Here is a 17,209-nt window from a genome sequence, read left to right as displayed (position 1 = left end):
ACAGCTGTGAGAAATAGACTAAGGATTTTGGATCTAAAGCACCAAAGAGATAGCTTCTAGATGCTTGAACAAAGGAGTCATATGCATAAAACAGCATTTGATAGTCATTATTTTGACATCTTTATATATAAAGACTTTGAGTAGGAAGTGACTGAGTTTGGGAAGAATCCAAAAGAAAGATGTTGGAGTAAGTCATATCAGGCTGAATTTAAGTGAAACGTCACATATGTACATATTTGTAAAATATCTCCGCCTTTACGTATGTTTATCCAAAGTAGTAAACTGTATTATTGCTTAATGTAAAGTCCTTTTAGTCTACTATTCCATGAATGGAAAGTGGAGAAATGCCGTATGATTCAGGGTCTAGTCAGGCAAACTGAAAACATACCCTGTATCAAACAGAGGGAGTTGAATACGAGAAATTAATTACACTGTTGATGAAAGGGCTGGGAAGCCAAGCAAGATATGGGAAGGCAATTCAGAGATTAGCCACAGCAGGAAGCTGCTTCTTTCTCCAGGGCGAGGGCTGGCTGTATGCAGGGAGGATGCAGAATGTCAGCAGAACCCAGAAGCTGGGCCGCCTGGCAGGAGCTAAAACCAAAGCAAGGACTGAGCTGAGAGCCTGTCCAGAGAAGACCTGGAACTATCAGGAGGAGTTGCAGCCACAGTCAGAAAACACAACCAGGGGAGAGAAGGAGAGAGAAAAGAAGACGAGAGAGAAATACCCACCCCCTGGATTCTTTTCTTCCCCCTTCCATGCTTCTACCAGTGTGTAGTGCTAGCACGACTGGCGGGAAGCCAATTAGCAGGGAGAAGGGCAAGGAAGTGTTTGGGAACAAACCTAATAATTTGCCCAGAAGGTCTTTCCTAGTGGGCTTCTACAACGATTTATAAATAGAGATTTTAAATCTCACTAATATTTTAAATTTAGGAGAAGCACTAACAATATTTCTAATTCAATCTGGTATATTTGCAAAAATGAATTTTTTTCCCAGACTAAGCTAAATTCATGCTTTTCTCAAGAGAAAGCACTTCTACATTTTAACAGTGAAATATAAGCTCTTCCCTGATTGCCAAAATCACCATTAATTTCCGTCATCATTTAAGAAATAAAAAAATTTCTACTGTTGCTCAGTTATCAACTCAAATTAATAGTTTGGTTTAGCTATGATTGCATAGTACTGTAAGCAGCAAATCCAAAAATCTTATTAATATTAAATGCTGTGGTCAAACTACATGCTATCTGATAATATTTCATTTATTTTATATGCTATAATTTTAGACACTAATCCATGAATTCATAATGGAAGATTTGAAAGACTACATGATTTACAGTTATGATTCCTTTGTATAAAATTATTTGATACAACCATTAATGCTTTGCCACATGTATACATGAATAAGTATAATTTTATTTCAATATCAAAAAATGAATTAATCCATATTTTCCTTCAAACGTGTGCACACTTGTTAATATGTATATGTTATGACTTTTTAAATGCTCTTTTATTATATAATCAGAATATAAATAGAATAAAGAAAATAAATAGGTTATATATGGACTTCAACATGTCTCACAAGACTTGAAAAGAGCAATTTCACAGCAAACAAAAATAACTATCTGTTTACCATGTATATAAAACTTCTGGCAAGTGACACCCACAAAATGATGGTATTAACAGTGAGTAGCATATGTCGGTCATGTCTCTACCAAATCCAATAAGTTTCATTAAGTTGCAAGTTCCTTACTCAAAGAGGCAGTGCTATATGCTGAAGGACTAGGATAGCTATGGATAAGACTAAGAGTGGTCCCTGACTCAAAGACAGCCATGCATAGGCTAGTCAACCCATGATATAATCTGATATTAAAAGCAAGTAAAGTCATTGGTGATCAGCTAAGCCACACAGATTGGCTCCTTCTAGTATGTAGGCTACAGAATAGAAGAGGATTGACTGCTTGGTATTGAAGGAATCAAAAAGCCAAAACCTTGAGATTTCAGTGGCTCGTGAGATGAAAGCACTTTGGGAGCTGCCTCAAGTCTCCATTGACCCCAGTACTAACCTACAAATATTGTCAAAATAACAGTCACCTGCTAACCAATTATTTTTTGTCACATTATTTTGAGTGAGACTGATTCTTAAAACCAAAGCAACTTATTCTAGCAAAGAACAAAAAGAACTTAAAAGTAAATTCAAGAGGAGATAAATTAATGGACAATAAGTCATGGACCCAAGGCTTTTACATATATTTTTGCCAGAATGAACCCAGGGCCTACTGACAATAAACTGGATTATAACTAGAGTAATTGGGAAGTCAATGGATACTTGAATAAATTTTCTTGAAGAAAGGAAATTGAACACTGGCTCTTAGGAGTTGGTAAGCTGTGGTTGCAGGAAGATGCAGGAAGCTATGTGATCATGCTACTGCACTTCAGCTTAGGCAACAGAGCAAGACTGTCCCAAAAACAAACAAACAAACCCGAAACAAAAACACTTTATGAGCTAAACTAGAGTAATCACCAAGGAAACACCCATTTAGGAATGGGAAGATACAGCATAAGAACACAGCCAAGGCCTGGGACTTTTCTGCATTCCAGAAGAAACAAGCAAACCATTTTTTCTTAAATAACTATTTGATGGTTGCAAATATGGCCAACCATAGGCAGAAACCAGAGACAATGAAACTTTATTCTTGAGAGGCAGATTGTTAGGAGGAACTCCCCAGAAGAGCATTTGAACCCTACTGCTGGGGCTCAGAAAACAATATCCCAAAGTATGGCACTTTGGCATGCTGAGTCCTTTGAACTAAAGGAGGTTGGAAGGCCTCAGAAGCAGTTTCAGAAGCAAAGTCTCTCTCTCTCTGATCTTCTGCTGCCCTCCTATCTCCTGCCCCCTACCCCTCTTTCTCCTCCAAAGCAAGTCATAGAAACCAGAATTCCTCTTCCCCATGGTGGGTCATAGAAAATAGAACCCATCTTTCCCAAAGTAAGTCATAAAACCCAGAAATATGACTCTAGCCTTCCCCTTACTCTAACCTTTCTGTATAGGAACTGGCCATGAAGAAGTTCTCTGATCTACCTTAGCTGGTAGTAGAGCATAAGACTTTTGTTCCAGAGGAGTCCTGCCTGATAGCTAGAAGGAAGTAACTCTACACAGAGAGGCCAAGAAGAATCTGAACAGACAGGTCTTGCTAGGTCCCTGCCTCCCTAGCCTATTACCATTATTTAATCCCATGTTTGTCCAATTACATTTATACATGGCTGTTTGCCTATTCTTCATCAAATTCAGACATAAAAATGTACAGTTTTCCCTGGGTATTTGAGTCTTCATGTCTGAAGGCTCCTGTGTCACATAAAACTTCGATTAAGTAAATTTGTTATGCTTTTCTCTTGTTAATCTGTCTTTTACTGTAGGAGTGTAGGCCATGACCCTTACGATGGGTGAGGAAGGGCCTTACACCTTTTCCACCCCTACCCTACTATAGTATAATGTGCGCTACGGTGAATCACACAGACCCACTCCCCCTTCAGGACTGAACGCTCATCCGGTGATGCTGGTATTGTTGGCAGCTGAGAATCTCATCTGAGCCACTAACCAGGAATTACCCTCAATGGAACAGAGCCTCATTGCCCAAGATTGGGCCTCATTCACAGGGCAGCCCACATGCCCACATTCAATGAGTGGTCTATGTGTGTGAGGGAAGGAATAAAGGCCCAGACCCCTTGCTTGAAGGCTGATCAACTCTGAATGTCCATCACAGTTATGGAAAACCTTTGTTGCAAAAGTGTCCCTGCCCAACTCCTTTCTCCACATAACCCTACTTCACTTCCACACAAGAACTGATTTTGAGCACATTCACCAATAAATTTACACATATGAATCTCCTTCTCATAGTCTGTTCTGCAGATAATCCAACCTAAGAAATAAGGTAATAAAAGAACTGTTAAAAATTCACAGACACAATGCTTTACATGGAAATGAGGGCTCAGGTAATGAGTGATTAACAAACCTAAAGATAATATGAATGCTTGAATAGATGAAGGAATGTATTGTAAATGACTCCAGTTATTTTCAGAAAAATACCCAAAAGGGTGAATTAGCAGAAAATGGAACCAAAGAAATAGCTGATAATAGCTTAGTGATAGTGGCTCATATGGGTCTGATACAATGGCCAAAACATCTATTGAAGCCTGTGAGCAGGATTCCTGAAAGCATAGGAGAGTTAACAGGAACTTCCAGCATCTTGAGAAGGAAGCTGTATTAGTCCATTCTTGTGCTGCTATGAAGAACTGCTTGGGACTAGGTAATTTACAAAGAAAAGAGGTTTAAAATTGACTCACAGTTCTGCAGGGTTAGGGAGGCCTCAGAAAACTTACAATCATGGTGGAAGGCACCTCTTCACAGGGTGGCAGGAGAAAGAATGAGTGCAAACAGGGAAAATGGTAGACACTTATAAAACCATCAGATCTCATAAGAACTCACTATCACAAGAACAGCAAGGGGGAAACCACCCCCATATTTCAATTACCTCCTACCGGGTCCCCCCGAAACACTTGGGGATTATGGAGATTACAGTTCAAGATGAGATTTGGGTGGGGACACAGTGAAACCGTATCAGAAGCCATTGCAAGAAAGGCAAACCCCCTCATGTCTCATATTCTAGCTAAAAGAAAATCATTTTAATTTTGCATTCTACTTGACAGTACATTCATTTTTTTTGTTAAAAATATGTTTTAGATTAATTTTCATTAAGAAAAAGTATTTTCTTACCATCTCTTTGGCTAAAGAATGGGATGTTAATCCACTGGGTCCTTCAGCTTTATCCAGGCAATTTCTCTCCACTGCCGAAGGTTTATAATTGTTATTACAAATTGAGAAGTTAGTCATCTAAATATGTATTACAAATGGCAATCGTTTACTTTTTTATAACTTTATGAGCAAAGAGCTGAGTGTGGTGACTCATGCCTGTAATCCTAGCATTTTGGGAAGCCGAGATGGGAGGATCACTTGATCCTAGGAGTTCAAGACCAACCTGGGCAACATAGGGAGACCTCGTCTCTACAAAGAATAAAAAAAATTAGCCACATGTGGTGGCTCACACCTGTGGTCCCAGCTACTCGGGAGGCTGAGGTGTGTTGAGCCCGGGAAGTTGAGGCTGCAGTAAGCTATGATGGCAACATGGCAACAGTGTACTCCAGCCTGGTCGACAGAACAAGGCTCCCCTACCAAACAAAACAAAACAAAACTTTATGAGCAAAACCAGAGTAATCACCAAGGAAACACCCATTAAATTGATTCAGCTGTTCAGCAAATATTTATCTAGTGACTACTATGTGTCAGGTTCTATTTTAGGTTATACAGCAGTAAATGAGAGAAGCAATACCTCTGCTCTCCTGGAAGCTACACTCAGGACTGAGATTTCCAGAATGTGGCCACAAGGGGCTTTAGTACAAATTTTCATACTACTGTTGGTGAACATTTCAATAGTCTTTCTCCTGTGAGGTCATGTCACTTCTGACATGTGATGATCAGTAAGCATTTTTGATCCACTCATCAGTTTCGAGTATGCCCTGCAGAATTACTCAAAGGATATTTTAAGTGATGAAAAATTGCTGAGAGTGTTGCTTATTTATTTCTAACTCTATAATTTTCATCAAATTTACAAACTAAGAGTGGTTATCCACAGAATCAATTCTCATTACCCAACTCTCAAACTTCATTTTTGTTATAGCCATTTTGCCATATGCAATGAAAGCCTCCACAGTTTTGCCTTGAAGGTACTGATTGTGAATAAGAGCTCTAAAACAAAATAAATCTCTGCTTACCTCACCAAAAATTTTAAACTCTCCTTAAGTTATAGTTAAGATAAACAATGAATTCATTCTTCTAAGCTTTTGCCTCTAGTTCTGATATCTTTTTTATATTTTTTTCTCTGTAAGGTAAAATAATTCAGCCTTGAGAAAAATTTATCCTTTACCTTTTCCTACCTAAATCAATGTGCATCTGTGTAGTTGATGAAGTTTTCAAAATTACTTCTCATTTTATTACAAATGACCTCACCTAAAACCATTGGCTTTTAGTTTTAATGTTTGTGTCAATCAGGTTTCTAGAAAGAATCACATGGCACACTTTAACCAGGTTAAGGGATGAAACTTTACTACAGAAACCACTTACTGGTGTGGGCAGCTTTAGGCAACCCAACAATGGCAGGTGCAGTTAGAGCTAGCAGGATGGGAAGACATTACATCCCTACTAAGAGTGATATAGAAAGGGCCACCTGACATATCATGAACACTAGCCCAGCAGAGATGCAGCCAATCCATAGCAACATGGCAGAAAGAGAGCTGGGAGACTAAGTACACCCATCTCATATCCTTCCACATCTGTCTCCTACAGGTACATTTCACTGATCAAGCCCACTTGGAGGCAGAAGGCAGAAAGTCCTGTGAAACTCCTGTAGCTAAGAGTTTGTGTGGAAAAGGGTGGAGGGTGGATCTGGAGGGACGTAGGGAATGTGTCCAGCACACTGTTGTTTTAATTTTTTTCTGAAATAATTTATTCTTTTCCCCATCCTATTGAACATTATGCAAAAAAATCAAGAGTCAGACTGTGAGCTGAAGGGTTCCCCATGAAGGATGCACCTTCAAGTATGCAATGGCATGGACTGTGAATGTCGCCTCTGGCCATTTTGCCATCCTAGATTTGGCTCCGTCTATCAAGCTTACTTGAGGAACAAATATTTCTAAAGTCTCTTTGGTGTGGCTTGATCCCTCAATACACATGACTCTGACTAGATAACAAAGCCCCTTCATTACTTTTGAACCAGATAGACCTTTACTAGACTATTAGGAGTTGCTAGGGCTAGGCGCGGTAGCTCATGCCTGTAATCCCGGCACTTTGGGAGACTGGGGCAGGTGGATCACCTGAGGTCAGGTGTTCGAGACCAGCCCGGTCAACATGGTGAAAGCCCCTCCCTACTAAAAATACAAAAAATTAGCTAGGCGCAGTGGCGGGCGCCTGTAATCCCAGCTACTTAGAGGCTGAGGCAGGAGAACGGCTTGTACCCAGGAGGGAGAGGTGGTGGTGAGCCGAGATTGCACCATTGCACTCCAGCCTGAGTGACTTGCTAGGAGTGTTTGAAAAGTTTTACTTATCTCTTAAAGTCGATTTTTGTTGTGCAGAGTAACCAAACTTTTGTGCAAAATATCTATTGATATTATCATTAAAATAAGAATGCTGACCAGAAAGGACTATTATTATACTCAGTTTGGCATTTTTCGTTTTTCCTAAGCATGGCTATAATATTTATATTCATATTATTATTAAAATATTATAATTATCTATTTAAAAGATTAAAATCAGGTGCTAGACTTATGTCATAGAATAGGATATAGAAACAGTCTCAGGCATATGAACCATTTACAAATGACATAAGTTTAGAAACAGGTAGTTGGAGAGTCTGCTTTCTGAGTTTATATTTGCAGGTCCAAACTGGTGGTGAATAACACTGGAGAAAAGATGTGAAAAATCAAGTCCTGTTTTCACATTTCTTTCACTAATATTTTTTCAATCATCTTAAAACAGTCATATCAACATATTAACCCATTTCAAATAGTGCCACTTGTCAAGATTATTCAAGAGGACAAGTCATGCTGCTTCTGCCTATATTTTGTGCTGTACAGAAGAGCCCCAGAGTTTTACTATCATCTCATCCTGTCCCTAGCATCCCCGGGAAAGCTTCTTTAATTCCTGTACACTTGATCTCAGGGACCTTTGAACAAAATAATTGGAATAAAATAACACACCAAAGGTCTAAATGCTGTTGCCATTCCCAAATGGGAGACCCTCTAGACAACTGTTGACTGAGAATTTCCCCCAAGTGTTACAAAGAAAAATGAAAACTTCAGCTTTAGAACTAAGTAGGTCAATCCAAAATGGTGAGTCAAGAGCCCATAAAAGCAAGCCCAGAATCAGAATCCTAACCCAGGAAGGGCTGGCGAATGAGCTTCCAGATTCAGTTCCAATCAATCTGCAGCTTGCAGTCAAAGCCTGGCAATTAGCATGTTTGAAGCTGTGGCAAAGACAATAACATTAGCAAAGCTAAGAGAAGAAAGGGTTAACAGAAATCTCTGAGTGGTAGAGTGAGGGAAAAGAGGATGGGACCAAGAAGTTAGCCTGTCTAGTCCCTAGGAGGTGTCCTCACCAGAAGACTTCATCATCTCGCTGGCTGATGCTCTCCTCGGTGGGGGAAGAATATGTTTCAAGCACTCTTAGCTGAAGAACCCTTCATTAAGAAAACCTAATTCCTCTTTGTTTGTACTTAATATTCACCAAGTAATCTTGACTGTAGGTTACATTTCCATCTGTTTGCCTCAGGGAGAAAATGTGTGATCCAAATACTACTTCATGAATGTCTTGTCTAAGTACCACCTTGAAGACTGGCACAGGCTACTGAACTGGATGTCTGGGTCCCAAGCTGGGCTCTGCCACCTACTACCTGTGGGATTCTGGACAAGTGACTCACCCTTTCTGTGTCTCAGTTTCCTTGTCTTAATGGGAATTCATAAGAGATCCTACACACCTTTCAGGATTGTTATGAGAATTGACATGAGACAAAAGACTTCAATAGTGCTTTCTGATTTAGACTTCACTTTTAGTAGATTTAGTTGGCTTGAGCCAATTTCTCAGACTTCCCTATTTGTGGGCACTGAAAAGCTTTTATGCTCAGATGCACAGGCTAAGAACTGCCTCTGACTTCCTAACTGACAGAATCCCTGGAAAGTACCTTTGGACAACGCTATCATTCTTTTTTTGTGGGGGGATGGGGAGAAGCAGAGTATAGTAAGGTAAATTCCTACAACCTCGTGGGCAAGGAAAACACCACTCCACACCTTGAGTCAGGGACAATAAGGGAATTGAATCTAGCTATGAGACAGCTTCCCAATCTTTTGCCTTTTGTCCCTGACATTCACTTTGGTAGGAAATATCCAAACTCCTTGAAAAAAATATGCTGTGCATATGTAAGGTTTTATTGCTTAAATCACTCTGCCAAAGTTTCACACTCCCAAGGCCAAAGTGCGGCCTTTGAAGAAGTCCATTTGCAGAGGTGTGTCTACCATCTGGCCTAACCTGCCCAGAGGCAGGGAAACTGAAAACTAGTCCGATTCAGAAAGTAAAAGTGCTCCTGGCTCAGATTGAGGGATACGTATCTGGTCAGTACAGCAGAAGGCATCCAAGTTTGAACAGGGGCAACAAGCAGAGGCTGGGGCCTACACCTAAAGCAGAGTTACCCAACCCTAGGGACATGGCAAGACACTCTACAGTGTTGTCCAAGCATAGTAATGAAACAATTCTTTAACATGTAATGGCACTGCACCCATGAATGCACCTCTACATCTGTAAGTCTAATAAAAACTCCTCTGAACTGACATGGTCAGCCCACTCTTCAAATTTCCCACTGGAAGTTGCAAAACTACTAACAACGTTTATATTTGGGATACTGTAAACTCGACTTCTTCCATAATGCTCTGGCTACCCCACCTGAACTCTGACTTTTGGGTAACATCATCACCTTTCCTGAAAATGTCTCTGACCAAATCACTTTATCTAGACCCAGCTCTGTTTCCCATACAATAATCCTGCCATCATGCAACTCCCTCTGCTCTTTGAACACTGACCATCTGCTGATGCCACTGTGTCAACTTTTCTGCAGCTGTTGCATCCTCACCTTGAACATCATACCAGTCAGGGACCCGGCAGGAAACAGATGGTTCACTTAAAGGGTTAATTGAAAAGAGTTTAATGTGGGAACAATTTGCAAGTGTGGGCAGGGTGAAGGGAGCCAACAAGGGAGAGTGTACAGAGATTAGCGAGCAAAAAGCTTAATGCCCGGAGGCCTGAGAAGGCAAGAGGACAGGGCAGATACCAGATCCTGGATAGAGGCACAGCTGTGGGATAGCACTACCCCACAGAATCTGTGGCCACAGGTTAAGTGGCACAGTCGTCACCCAGTGCACCAGGCTCCAGAGACACCAAATGTGCCACATAACTGGGAGAACAGATAGCCCAGCTTTCTCTTCTCTTATTCTTCATTATTCTGTCGAGTCTCTTAATTGGTTGACTCTAACTTGAATCCATAGCTCTGTCCTGTAAACAAAGCTAGCCCTCTCTAGATCTGCAGGCATTGCGTGCACATAGCATTGCAGTTAAGAGCATGAGGTGGCCAGCTGAGATTACCTGAGTTTGAATCCCAGCTCTACCACTTACTAGTTGTGTGACCTCAGCGCAATTATTTAAGTCCTTAGGCTTTAATTTCCTTGTGTGTGAGTGGAGCTAATACTAGTACACATGCTGCTGTAACAATTTACCACTAACTTAGTAGCTTAAAACAATACACATGTATTATTTTACAGTCTGAAGCTCAGAAGTCTAAAATGGTTCTTACAGGGCTGATTTCAAGGTATTCCTTCTGAAGGCACTAGAGAAAAATCTCTTCCTTGCCTTTTACAGCTTCTAGAGGCTGCCCACATTCCTTGGCTCATGACCCTATCACTCCACCCTCTACTTCCATCTTCACATCTCCTTCTCTGACCCCCTGCCTCCCTCTTATAAGGCAATTTGGACTACATTGGGCCTACCCAAATAATCAGGATAATCATCTCATCTCAATATCCTTCACTTAATCTCATGTGCGAAATCCTTCACCCATAAAATCACATGTGCAAAGTCCTTTTTGCTATGTAAGGTAACATATTCACATGTTCTGGGGCTAAGGATCTAGACATCTTTAGGAGACCATTATTTTGCTTACCACAGCACCTCACAAGATGGCTGTGACAGCATACAAGATAATGATCTGTGAAAACTGCCTAACTCAATGCCTGGCATATATGAAATAGGCAATAAATGTTGGCTGTAATTTTTATGAACCCTTTCCCCTCCTCCCTTCTTATTCTTCGTGCTGAAGACTCTTAATTTGTTCATTTGATCTAGCCTCCTTCACTTTCTCCTTTCTGGGGAGAAATCTTACAAAAGACAAAGATCTGGTGTAGGGGTAATATAGATTAGAAGTGTGTCCCTTCCAAATCTCATGCTGAAGTGTAATCCCCAATGTTGGAAGTGGGTCCTGGTGGGAGGTGTTTGGGGAGTAGACCCTTCATGAATGACTTGGTGCTGTCCTCATGATAATGAGTGTGTTCTTGTTCTGAGTTAATGCAAAATCTGGTTGTAAAAGAGGGTGGCATCTCTCCTTTCTCTTGCTTCCTCACTGGCCATGTGACACCCCCAACTCCCACTTCACCTTCTTCCATGAGTAAAATCTCCCTGAGGACTCACCAGAAGCAAAGCAGATGCCAGTGCCATGCTTCCTGTACAGCCTGAAGAACCATGAGTCAATTAAACATATTTTCTTTATAAATTACCCAGTCTTGGATATTTCTTTACAGCAACAGAAAAATAGGCTAACACAAGGGAGAATTAATGAGTTCTGTTTTGAATGTGTTGAATTTGAAGTGCTTGCAGGGCAAATGGATAAAAATAGTAGGCAATTGGGAAACTGGCTCAGAGGAGATAGTGGGGCTGAATCTAGGTTTTAGAATCATGGATATGATTCAATTCACAGGATTCGATGTCACTGATGAGACAGTATGTAAAACAAGAAAGAAAGATTGAAGAGGAGCCCTGGGGAGCAACACCATTTAAAGGGAAGGAGAAGACTCTCCAAGGAGACTCTGGACAAATGGATAGAGAGGTTCAAGAAGACCAAGAAGTGACAGACGCCTCTAAGGCTAATGTGGGAGAAGATTCCAACGAGTATGGTCACAAAAGTCTCACAGGGATGAGAAAGATGAGGACTAAATGTGGCAGGTAAGTTGGAAGTAGTCTTTTTTGGTAGAGTTTCAGTTGAGTAGTGGATGCATAAACCAGATTTTAGTTGTCATGTTTGCTGCATGTTTCAATGAATTGCTGGAGTGAATGACTGGTGAGAAACAAAGAAACTGAGGCTTTATAAAATGGGCTGTTGGCCAGGTACAGTGGCTCATACCTGTAATCCCAGGACTTCGGGAGGCTGAGGCAGGCAGATCACCTGAGGTCAGGAGTTTGAGACCAGCCTGGTCAACATGGTGAAGCCCCATCTCTACTAAAAATACAAAAATTAGCTGGGCGTGGTGGTACGCTCCTGTAATCCCAACTACTTGGGAGGCTGAGGCAGGAGAACAGCTTGAACCCAGGAGGCAGACATTGCAGTGAGCCAAGATTGTGCCACTGCACTCCAGCCTGGGAGACAGAGCGAGACTCTGTCTCAAACAAACAAAAACAAACAAAAAAAGGCTGTTACAGGAAGAAAAGGACGTGGTGGCAGCTTAAGTGGTCATAGACAGGTGAATATTTGTTTTAGGGTGAAGTAGACGTGGCCACATTTATAGCCCTGAGGAGGAATCCAGTAGAAAAGTAGATATCATGGATAAAAGCTAGGGGTATAATTCGTGGAGCAAGTCTTAGAATAGGTTAGATTAAGCAAAAAGTGGAAAGAGATAAGGATGGCTAAAATGATGGGTAAGTTTGAATAGGAAAAGGAAGGTTTTAAAGAAGTTCTGCCTGATTGCCTTTTTTCTGTGAGGTTGGAGGTAAGGTGGTCTATTGAGAATGAGAGTGGCAGCATGAAGGGTACATGGCTTTGAGTTTCCAGGAGCTATTGCTGTGAATTAAAAGGTGAACTGACTGGGTGACCTGAAGGTTGCTAAGCATGACTATGAACTCAATGAACTTCAAGAACCGTACATTTCCAACAAAGCCCATCAGCATGGTTATACAGTTTTCTCTAACAGTAATCTGAGGATTAGCATGGTGGGTGGAATAGAGGGTGAGGAGGACCAGAGAATAGAGAGTATGGCTGACATGATTAACAATAGCAGTTACTTCACCATCAACATGCATTGGCCTGCCCATATCATTTCCGAGTTTGCTGGGTGCCTGTAACCTTCAACTTAACTTGACCTCAGGCACCTACTCATTCATCCATACACTAGACCTTCATGTCTTTTTAAACTGCTCCCTCTCAAAGCTTTTGGTTTCTGAAATTGCCCTCTAACCAGGTTCATACACTTCTTACCACTTCCACTCCTTCTTTCCATTAACATTTCCTCTTTGCCTTCAACTTGACCTTCAGACTCTTAACCTGGATTCTCTCAAACCTTTCTTTTCTTTTGAATTAATTTACTTTCCTGGCCAGCCTATACTCTGCATTTAGCCTTTGCATACTTTTACTTTCATATTTACATAAACACCAAACAGAAATTGCCATTCTTTTTCTTTACTGCATCTCCGTCATAGAGAAACTTACAGTTTGAGAATGAATGTTGAACATGCAACTGTTAGGGCAGGTGCAGATACTATTTGAAATAATTCTGGTCCTGAAGACTAGTTAAATTGTGAGGCAATTCCCAGTCTGAGTCTGTTCTTGAGTGGGCCCAGCTTGGGATGATCTTGGAGTCAGTAGGTGGAATTAAAGTCCTGGTTCCGATTAAGAGTGCACCCGACCGGGCACGGTGGCTCACACCTGTAATCCCAGCACTTTGGGAGGCCGAGGTGGGCAGATCACGAGGTCAGGAGATCGAGACCATCCTGCCTAACGCGGTGAAACCCCATCTCTACTAAAAATACAAAATACTAGCCGGGCATGGTGGTGGGCGCCTGTAGTCCCAGCTACTTGAAAGGCTGAAGCAGGAGAACGGCGTGAACCAGGAGGTGGAGCTTGCAGTGAGCCGAGATTGTGCCACTGCACTCCAGCCTGGGCCACAGAGCAAGATTCCATCTCAAAAAAAAAAAAAAAAAAAAGAGTGCACCCCACTTATCCCCAGCCTTAGACTTCCAGAAGCTCGCTTCTCTTCCCCTAAATTTTATTCATTTATCTTCTCCATTGGGAAAGCCAAGTCACTTTCTAGTGGCTGAAAGGCAAGGTATTATTTCACTGGAACTCAGTACAAACTCAACTTGTGGGAATAAGATTTATTTTGCACTCTGAGCCACTACCAGTTATGAGCTCACAGTGAGTGCTAATCTGAAAAAGAGAACTTGATAAATTCTTGACATTCATTTGCAAAACTCATTCAAACTAATCCCACTTATCATTCTCATATACTTTATTTTCTATGATAGAAAATGTTAGCTCTTATGTTAATGGTAATTTGGAGGATTCTTAAGATAAAAGGAGCATGGTCTTTCATAATTCACATAGAGAAGAAGGATCACGGAAAGCTAGACAAATATGACCTTGTAGAAGTTACCACATCTCTCCGGCCCCAGTTCCTACATCTCTCTGACCCCAATAAAATGGGGATAAACATACCTACTGCATATAATTCTTGTTACAATTATAGAAAATTATGTTATAAAGTATCAAAAATGGTCTCCAGTGGTACGTCTGCGAGATTGTCTGTTGCCAACTTATCACCACCACCACCACACCCTTCCCAGTCCTGAAACTACATATCCCAGAGTCCACATCCCAGCACAGTTCTGAGTTACAGTTTGTCCATGAGGATTAGACATAGCAGCTTCATTTATGTGGCCCTTTGCAGATTCCTTCAAGATCCTGCATTGCAGTCTCAGTTTATGCTTCTACTACAATGACTAGATACTCATAGCTTCTAGACTCTTTTATGAGTTCTGGTTATGCCACCCCGCTAGTGCTTCTGGGAAGTGGTTTGTGACTGTTTTCCTATGTAATGGTTAATTTTATATGTCAAATTCACTGGCTTAAGGGATGCACAGATAGCTGGTAAAACATTTCTGGGTGTATCTCTGAGAGTGTTTCCGGAAGAGATTACAAATTGAATCAGTAGACTAAGAAGATGCACCCTTACCAGTGTGGGTAGGCATCATTGAGAGCCCCAATAGAACAAAAAGGTGAAGGAAGGACAAATTATCTCTCTCTTGTTGAGTGGGACATCCATCTTGCCCTAGTTCTCAGGTCTTCAGACTTCAGTATTTAGACCAGCAGTCTTCCTGGTTCTCAGGCCTTCAACCTCAGAGTGTGAGTTACATCTTCAGCTGCCCTGGTTCATAGGCCTTTAGAATTAGACTGAATTATACCAGTAGTTTTCCTGGTTCTCCAGTTTGCAGACAGCAGAATGTGGAACCTCTCAGTGTTTACAATTGCTTGAGCTAATTCCCATAATAAATCTCCTCTTGCATATATATATACATTCTACTGTTTCTGTTTATCTGGAGAACCCTGTCTAACATATCCTAGTTCTCCAGTTGCAGGGTTCCAGCCCCTCTTCCCCAGCTTGAGATGGCTCTGTTATTTTTTTTAACCAGTCCTAAGTTGGTATCCTATCAGAATATTTCTATGAAAGTCATTCCTACAATTGTGCAATTCTAGGTCTGAAAATAATCTCACTGAAGCATTTACTTTTTTCTTTTTTAAGACAGTTATTTTGGCTCTATTTCTATACAATGCTCCAAACTTCTTTACTAATTTTTACAGGCAGATTTTTATGCTCTGTCAAAATAAGAGTTTTATATTTGCTTATCCATTTCTGAAAAACCTCAAGCATCTAATAACTATTTTTAAAACTGGACTTTATTGGTATTTTATGGGCCTCTTCAATTAATCTGACAAACTGAAATTTACCACTGCTGCCATTGCTAGTCTGTGTTATTATCCCAATCCATTCCTCCCTTTATGATTTACTGAGAATGAATCTCCTGTTAAGAGGTTAACAGTTAGTTTTTCATCTATTTCTCCACAAATTACGCTGCTGCATACATATGTTAAAGCTATAATTCATAAATGAGAGTTAATGATATGTATTTTCTAATCTTGTGAGTAATTTTTAAGATTGATTTTGTTTAACAGTATGAATAAGCTATTTTTAGAAATGTGCAGTCTTGTCCAAAGCCCCTACTGGAAAGTCAAAAAAAACCAGGGTCTCAGAAGCTGGGTGTGGGTGGTGGTGGGCGCAGGAATAGACAGGAGTAAAAGGGAGCTGATGGCTGATTTCTAGGCTGAGGTGGAAAGCAAGTCAGAAAACTAAGGCTTCAAGGATGGAAGAAGAACAAAGTGACAATGGCTAATGGCTGTTGAGCTCTTATGTCTCAGTCCTTGTTTTAAGTGCTCTTCCCATAGTATTACCTTAATTTCCAATCCACAACCCTAGAAAGTACTTATTATTATTAAACCCACATATCAGTTAGGGTGAGATATCAGAGAGTAGCAAAAGGGTGGGCTGCCTGAGGACTGAAAGGGCAAGGGGAGGAACAGTATTACGGGGGCCCAGTGATTGCTACCACCATGGAAAAAGAGCCACTGCCAGAGCTGATCTTGAAGGGTTGTGGCCAGGTGCAGATCTGCAGTGTTGAGAGGCAAGGAGAAGATTAAGAAATACTCCAACCTTTCTCTCTTTTGCAACCTGACCTGCCATTGGCTAAACCCAAGCAAGTCTCACTGAGGCTATGTGCGTGGCTTTGTTTTGGGGGGTGGGGGCCAAATACAGAATAACAAACACTACTTTCCATTTTAGAAATGCAGAAGTCAAGGCTCAAAGAGGTTAAATACTTTCTCAAGTTTACGCAGCTAGAAAGTGGTGGGGTCAAGATTCATACCTTCATGCATACTTAGTCTGAAAGCACTGCCTCTGGAGGCTTCTGCAAGGAAGCATGTTGATGTGGTTGGCACTTGCCAAAATCCTCTGGATTAACAGTATAAAACAGGCAGAATTCAAATAGGGGAAGCCTGTGGTTGAAATTGTAGCTGAATTCATCAAAAAAAAGCAGTTAAGTTCAGACAAACTCTCTGAGAAATGATCTTTTTACATATATAATAATTCACTTCATTTGCAGGGAAATTCATTTGCCCAGAAATTTTCAAAAGTATTCTTGTGGTTATGTCTGCATGGTGCCAAACATCTAGATGGAAATAAAATTAACTGAATCTTTCTCAACATCCAAATTTTGGGCAGCAAAATATTTTAATATTTTAGTGAATTTACCAGCCAAATATTATAACAACTAAGATTTGAGTAAGTCTTTGTAGTTTTAACAAAAACTTTGATACAGTATACATTAACTCATTTAATCCACATAAGAATCTTGCTGTCTTAACATTACTATTCCGATTTTATAGATAAAGAAACTATCTGTAATTTCTTATAGAAAATTATAATTATTGGCTTAGAAAAACCAATGACATGTCCAACATCCAAGA

The 17,209-nt window shown here is 40.7% G+C and overlaps 1 protein-coding gene across 1 annotated transcript in view; it reads right to left on the bottom strand.

The window, feature by feature from the left end:
• The window catches only part of PARD3B (par-3 family cell polarity regulator beta), a 1,084,399-nt gene extending 1,079,610 nt beyond the window's left edge, over nt 1-4,789 (bottom strand). The window contains exon 1 of the mRNA XM_063695123.1: nt 4,771-4,789. Within this exon, the coding sequence (XP_063551193.1) occupies nt 4,771-4,773 (3 nt within the window). The 5' untranslated portion in view covers nt 4,774-4,789. The remainder of the gene's footprint in view (nt 1-4,770) is intronic.
• Between the last annotated feature and the right edge of the window lie 12,420 nt (nt 4,790-17,209).

The sequence above is a fragment of the Gorilla gorilla genome, chromosome 11 (genome assembly GCF_029281585.2).
Source record: "Gorilla gorilla gorilla isolate KB3781 chromosome 11, NHGRI_mGorGor1-v2.1_pri, whole genome shotgun sequence".
Taxonomy (NCBI): Eukaryota; Metazoa; Chordata; class Mammalia; order Primates; family Hominidae; genus Gorilla; species Gorilla gorilla.
This window is presented reverse-complemented; position numbering and strand designations above follow the sequence as displayed.